Source organism: Anser cygnoides, chromosome 9 (genome assembly GCF_040182565.1).
Source record: "Anser cygnoides isolate HZ-2024a breed goose chromosome 9, Taihu_goose_T2T_genome, whole genome shotgun sequence".
NCBI classification, from domain to species: Eukaryota; Metazoa; Chordata; class Aves; order Anseriformes; family Anatidae; genus Anser; species Anser cygnoides.
The window spans coordinates 1,316,504-1,323,764 of NC_089881.1; the positions used below are offsets into that span (position 1 = coordinate 1,316,504).

General features: G+C 39.0%; 1 protein-coding gene across 2 annotated transcripts in view; it reads left to right on the forward strand.

Annotated features, from left to right (window-relative positions):
• PLSCR5 (phospholipid scramblase family member 5) overlaps positions 1-5,016 on the forward strand; it is a 64,521-nt gene extending 59,505 nt beyond the window's left edge. For both annotated transcript variants that reach the window (XM_067002398.1, XM_013181566.3), the window contains 6 exons: positions 414-456; positions 1,272-1,492; positions 2,574-2,735; positions 3,578-3,739; positions 4,713-4,791; positions 4,878-5,016. In XM_067002398.1, coding sequence (XP_066858499.1) covers positions 414-456; positions 1,272-1,492; positions 2,574-2,735; positions 3,578-3,739; positions 4,713-4,751 — 627 coding nt within the window. In that variant the 3' untranslated portion in view covers positions 4,752-4,791; positions 4,878-5,016. The remainder of the gene's footprint in view (positions 1-413; positions 457-1,271; positions 1,493-2,573; positions 2,736-3,577; positions 3,740-4,712; positions 4,792-4,877) is intronic.
• The last annotated feature ends 2,245 nt before the right edge of the window (positions 5,017-7,261 follow it).

Below are 7,261 nucleotides of genomic sequence, written 5' to 3' on the forward strand. Positions count from 1 at the left end.
CTTTTTGACTTCAGCTGTGAGTAATGGCAAAACCCTGTGTCAGGTTTCTGATACCTACCAGGGTTTTGAGTAGAAGGAAGTAGCAATGCACAAAAACATGCACAAAAAGTCACATAAAACTGGAAGGTGGGCTGAAATCAAGGTAGACTGAAATTAAGGCTTTGTAATACTGGTGATTGTTTTCTAAAGCAGAGTATGGCAGAGGGACAATAAGCACAGAGGAGCTGGATGTCATGGCAAAGAGTTTTTCTCCTACATTTGTAACCAGTTCATAGATGAGGACAGTTTCAGGCAGTGAGGACTTCTCTGAGGAACTCTGAAGGGAAAGAAATATAAATGGGCAGGTGATCACTGGCAGCTGTAGGCCCTTCCAACACTCACTACCTTGTTTTTTGTTTTTTGTTTTTAAACAGCTGGACCGGATAATTATTCATCAGCAGGTGGAGCTCCTTGAAGGTATGGTGCGATCCTTATCATGCTCTAACGGTGCTGGTACACAGATATCTCCAAAGGGCTTTCAAGTCTTCTCCCCATCTTGCCGGAGTCATTGCAAAGCCTTCTGCTGACCTTGCGTCAGGCCTCTAATGTGGTGGTAGTATGGTGAAATGAGGAAAGGAGGATTACAAAGAGCCTCTGCTTCAGCCCTAAAACCCCTCTCTCAAAGTTATTAGAGATTAATTTTTTCCATGGATTGGAAAGATGGTTGTTGTCCTTAACAGCAACTAACATACTACAAGTGAATAGAGAAAGAAAGGTCAGAAAACAAAATGAAGCATAATTTTATTTACATAGTTCCTCAAAATTTTGAAGTTTCAAATTCTACAAGTAAACCATTTTTAAATGCGTTTCTCCCACTTGAAATGTTTTTGGCCTGATTCTTGGGTACCTCTCTGAGTGCAAGTTGTCAATGAAGAGGGATAGCCTCATATCATTATTCCTCACAGGTTACAAAGAAGAATCCAAAACCAAAACTCAGGACATGAATTCTATTTTGTGATCTATACTTCAGTGTACAGCAAACCAAAGTCTTTGAACTAAATGTTCTTTCAAAATACAGAGCTGACATTATTATTTCATTATTATTGTACTTTGTGTAATTTCAAAACATTTTTTTTTAAATAGTCTCTGTTCATAGAATTTAGAATATATACTGCAGAGAAGACTGAAGCTGTAAACTTGTATGCAAAGCTGAGTTTGGTGAGTCTTGGCAGAGGCTACCTCTAATTCTAACATTACGTTACGGTAACATCCGACTTGTTTTGCTTTATTAGCCATACTTGGCACAGAGACCTGCAGCAAATATGAGATAAAAAACCATTTGGGACAAAGAGTTTACTTTGCAGTGGAAGAAAATGGTTGCTTTGATCGTAACTTGTGTTCGCCTATAAGGTCTTTCACCATAAGGATCGCTGATAACTCAGGCCGAGAAGTGATTACAGTGAATAGACCCTTGAGATGCAACAGCTGCTGGTTCCCCTGCTTCCTGCAAGAGGTGAGTGCTGCCTAATTGCCTTTTGTCCGAGCATCTCACTGCATGTGCTCAGCATTAATTAAGCTTTGTGCGACCTCAGTGAGGATGGCAGAAAGGAATTCCCAGCCGCATCCCAGCCCCAGGCTGTGCGGAGGGCGGCTTCTGTTCTCGCCTCTGCGTGTGCCCAGGCAACATTACAAGTGGGAGGAGAATAAAACCCTTATAGTGGCTACCGGGCTATGTTCTCACTTCCTTTAAAGACCATTCTTACAAATAGGCCTTCATTTAGAAGCAATTATTGGCAAACAAGATCCTTTTACATGTGATGCTCCCAGCATGCTTCTTCCCTCATGGGCATCCCAAATAGACCCTTATATCTGACAATACAGATTTCTCCGGTTAGGTAATGCCCTAAAACACTGTTTGCCCTGATCAGACTAACATCTGTTAGTGCTACAGGTGTGTGTCACTCACTGCAAGCCCAGAGTGGGAAAGATGAAAAATTCCTGGAGCCGTCAGTGCATGGGTGTGATTGGGAGGCAGATACAAGAAAGCCGATGCATTGTGCTATGGGTCTGCCTCTTTCGGGCTATATACTTCTTGGAAATTGCAGAAAAAAAAAAAAAAAAAAAAAAGCTTCTTTGAGTGAAAAACACAGAATCAGATTTTTCCATTCCATTTTTCTCTTCTACTCATGCACCTTTCTTATTTTATGAAAATGTTTTATAGGGTGACTCACCTACCTATTTTATTGGTTCTGCATCAGGATTTTAGAAAAAAAAGGTCCTTGGTAGCACAATTACTTCATAAAAAAGCCTATAGGATACTCGCTGATTACAATACTTTCGTATTACATTATATGACTTTTCTCAAATCTCACATTGATGTTAGCTTCTGGTGCAGCTTTTGAGGTTTGCATTGTTCACTGTATTTAAAAACACCATTAGACAGCCATTAGATATCCAGTTCATGGTTCAGTAAAATTATACATAATTACGTTCAGTAAATAAATATTTTGCAGTTATCTAAATGATACAGTATTATGGAAAAATACACTAATATAAAGCTAGTTTATAAGATTTTGTTTTGCTTTGTTTGATAGCTAGAAGTGCAGTCCCCACCAGGTACAATAGCTGGATACGTTGTACAGAACTGGGACCCTTTTCTGCCTAAGTTTACTATACAGAATGAAAGCAAAGAAGATGTCCTAAAAATAATTGGCCCATATGCAACCTGTGGCTGTTTTGAAGATGTTGAGTTTGAGGTATGTTACTTATGAGTGTTAAGAATTTTAAGGTTACTGCTTTGAATGAATTTCTCACTCAAAAATCCTACTATTCTACCCTTAAAAATATTAAGTACACTGAAATAATTTGGGAACAGAACTACAACGATGTGCATTGGTGTTCCTGACTTCTACGTGCAGATTCCTGCAGGTGTTTTCTGAACAGGAGTGACAATTCTGCATCCATTTAACATCATTTGTCAGGAGAAAAGTAATTCTGAAAAACCACTGAAATATTTAGAGGGAGATCTATGAGATGAGAGGGAGAATGGGAGATGATTGAAGAAACCATGGACAGAGGTTTCTAATGTGAACAAAGCTCTTTCCCTTAGTTAAAGATTCATAAGAGTACTTCTGTGTTGTTAGCCACATCAGAAGAGTTCAGTAGGAAATGTCCCAATTTTCAGTATAGTCTGAGAAACATGAAGATGGCTGCATAATCAAGAACATATCTGTCAGTTGTGGGGGACAGTGGTCCACAGCAGTGATGCTACTGTGACTTGGAGCACATCAGAAACACAAAATGGGGAATAAAATCTGTTATGAAAGAAGAATTGGTGTAAATTTTCACAATTGCCTTCCTCCACTTTTCCATCATCTCTGAAGATATCTCCAAATGTGTAAGAGAGACCCTTTCTTGTGTGCCATTCCTAAAAGTAAATCTGAAACTAATAGAGCATTTCAATGACAAGAAGAAAAGAACAGCCTGACAACTATGGCATACTCTGCATACTGGGGCAGTCATTAATTCTGTGCGGATATAATCAGTGCGTATTAGATTTATTTACATTTAGTTTTTTTCCTGTCTTTCATTGGTGCAGGTAAAAGTTCTCAATGAAATGTCAACAATTGGCAAAATTTCCAAGTACTGGTCTGGATTTGTAAACAATGTCTTTACCAACACTGCCAACTTTGGGATCCAGGTCCCAGTAGATCTTGATGTGAAAATCAAGGCAGTGATGATTGGTGCATGTTTCCTCATCGTAAGTATGAAAAATCAAGAGGTAGTCCCATGGAGCTGGGCAGTCTGTGGGAACAAAGGGGCCCTTGCTGTCAGCTGTGATTCTACAAAGGCATACATGCAGTGAAAAATCAAACCACTACCTGAAGGATAACAGTTCACTGGAAACCTTTTATTTATTTATTTTTTGTCATTCCATTTTTAGTTTTTCTATTTTTGTAATATTTTGTTCATTAAACTTTTAAAATAGTACTCTATGTGTAGTTCAATATCTTGCATGACAGGATCAAATATCAAATGTAGCAAACTCCCCCAAGCTTCTTATCTGCTGTGTTTGTACGGGTGTACGATCCATAACAAAGGTTATGGTAGCTCCGGTGGCAATTTAAAACGCTGAGTCCAGTTCTTAAGTTCCAGGGCAAAACCAACCCTCCAAAAATTAACTGTTCAAACCTGGTCCCCAGCTGGGACTCCTTGGTGGGGAGGGAGGCAGCCGCCTCTTCAATAACTCTGTTGAGTGTTTTGCATGTATAGTATTCAGGTCATATGATTTCTCCTAAAAATAAAAAAATCTCTTGTGAAATTAATTGTAAGAAAAGAATTACATACGAAAAAGAGAATACTGTAGTTTTCTTAATGCTTGCTGCTTTTGTCAACTTTAACATGTTAATAGTAGCATGCAATGGTATCAGTCATCTGCAGTAAATACATCAGAAAACACAAAAGGACAAAATTATGTAAATTATTCACTAGAAAGTATTTGCTTTAAAACAGCAACAGCTCAGATATTTAGTTTTTATTAGGTTAGAAATGTAACTCATGGTACTTAAGATTTTTGGATTGTCCTCTGAAACTCTGCCTGCTCAGTAGCAAAACAATATAAATTGATCGACTGACCTAATTACTTTATGTAATAAAAGCCTACAAACATGACTTTTGACATTAATTGTTGCATTTTTGTACCTTCCTTACATTCACAGTTTGTTTATTTGTAGGACTTAATGTTCTTTGAAAACTCTCTGGATGGATTATAACAGGATGACAGAAACAATAAAATATGCAGAATGTGTTTCAGTAAGTAAAAATGAACATAAATTGATCTTCTTGCTTTGAAGACTTATATGTTAGATACTTTCTAATTCTTTTTCATTTTCTTCCAGAAATCCCTTGAGCTTTGGACATCATTTTAAACTGCACAAATCCTTGTTCCGTACAGGAAAAGAAAGGGAGCTAATGATGTTGTTTATTAAAATATTTCTCATGTAAATAATAATTTGCCACTTACATTTCATATGCATTGTAGCTAAACATATACTTCTCCCACAGAGCACTGTTGCTTTGGAACAGTGCTATTCTCTTCTTTCCCTTTTGATGTTCCTGCATGGGAAATCATGAAAGATTAGATGAAGGCTTGCAGCGTCACTGATGAAAGTCTATGTTTAAAGAACCCTTTGATGCTCTGTGAGTGCTGGTACCAGTTACTAACCACATGAAGGTGTGTTGTGTGGGTTTTGCTTTTGCTTTTTCATAATTTTAGAAGTAATTTTCTGATTTGTTATTTAATTAATAGCAACAAACTGAGTTTGAAAGCAACAAATATAAAGACATCACCCAATGGGAACTTCAAGATGGTATCTATTTAAGTAAGTTGAAAAAAAGGGAAATATGTTTGCTAGTAATTTAATTTTATGGCAAAGACTTATTTAATGAGCAGCAGCCAGAAATTAGGCTTCCAACACTAGAGTGGGGAACACAAATTCCATTCAGAAAATCTGGATTTTCACTGCCTATACTGAAGGCAGGAAATAAGGTTTGAGAGAGAGTCATCCCCTATGTGCTAGAGGTGCACAAATCACTTAACATTTGAACTGTTTAGTGTGAAGGATTCTTGTTCCCATGAACAAAAATCTTGGTGGTTTTTTTTTTTTTTTTTTTTTTTGTCCTCTTCCTAATATCTGGTGGTAGATAACTTCTCATTCAGCCTTACCTCAGGCCACTCTAGAGCAAAACGCCTTCCAGGGACAGAATTGTTCTTTCCCTTTGGCAAAGGGAATGACAGGACTATGCAATAGCAGCTTTTTCTATTTCAGGTAAGTTTTAAATAGCTGTTCATTCCTGCAGTCACACCTCATAATATTGTTCCTAATCATTCACACCAACAGGCTTTTACTAATACAGGCTTCCTGTCTAGGAACATCCATGATACACACAAGATATACACAGAAAAGCTTTTGTTGCAAAGTATTTGCTGTGCAATGTTGCTTACATCTCTCTTAAAAACTGCAATGAGTCCTTCAAGAAGCAGAACAGCACCATAAAATACTGGTGGTAAAACCAAACGCTGCCATAATCACCAGTCAGGTTCACAAGGAGAAGATTTTACAAATCCCCTGGAATGCAGGATTTTGTAGCGTGAACTGGTAATTCAATTCTTGTAAATAACCAAACACATCAACGGAAGGGAGAGGAGATGATGAATTATTCATAAAAATGAAAAAGAGCTAAATTTATCAGGTGATTAATTCTCAACAAATATTTAGACTAATTTTAATTTAATGTTCATGGATATGAATTCAAACACAGTGAAGCCAGGAAGCAGCAACTAATGTTCCCATAGTGAAATTAGCTCAGGAACGCTTATAGATTTAAACAGTATGTTTTAGATTATATATCAGACTTGGATATTTATACAGATTTACATATGTCTTGAAAATAATTGTGGTTAACAAGCTCTGACAATCATCATTATTTGTTAACCGTTTTCTTACCAGCTCTCACTATAATTCCTAGCAGCAGATCAGGCTAGAGCCAGCTGCAGTGGTGAGCTCCAGGGAAGCACTGCTATCTCCCCTCCTGGTACGTTTCCGTGTTCTCTACCTATGGGTTTAGTGGGCAAGAAGCTCCCTCCTGTGGAAATTTATAGTTTTGCAGAGAGGTACAGTTAACACGGCAATTTGCTCTTCTCACTAGTTACACACTGGTGTAATTCTACTAAATTCAGTCCTTTTACTCCTGACTTCATCTAATGCAGACTGAGGAAAACTGCATGAAGTTCAACAAGGCCAAGTGCCGGGTCCTGCATCTGGGGCGTAACAACCCCAAGCAGCGCTACAGGCTGGGAGATGAGTGGTTGGAAAGCTGCCTGGCCGAGAGGGACCTGGGAGTACTGGTTGATAGGCAGCTGAATATGAGCCAGCAGTGTGCTCAGGTGGCCAAGAAGGCCAACAGCATCCTGGCTTGCATAAGAAGCAGTGTGGCCAGCAGGTCTAGGGAGGTGATTGTCCCCCTGTACTCGGCTCTGGTGAGGCCGCACCTCGAGTACTGTGTTCAGTTTTGGGCCCCTCGCTACAAGAAGGACATGGAGGTGCTCGAGAGAGTCCAGAGAAGGGCAACGAAGCTGGTGAGGGGTCTGGAGAACAAGTCTTATGAGGAGCGGCTGAGGGAGCTGGGGTTGTTCAGCCTGGAGAAGAGGAGGCTCAGGGGCGACCACATCGCTCTCTATAGGTACCTTAAAGGAGGCTGTAGAGAGGTGGGGGTTGGTCTA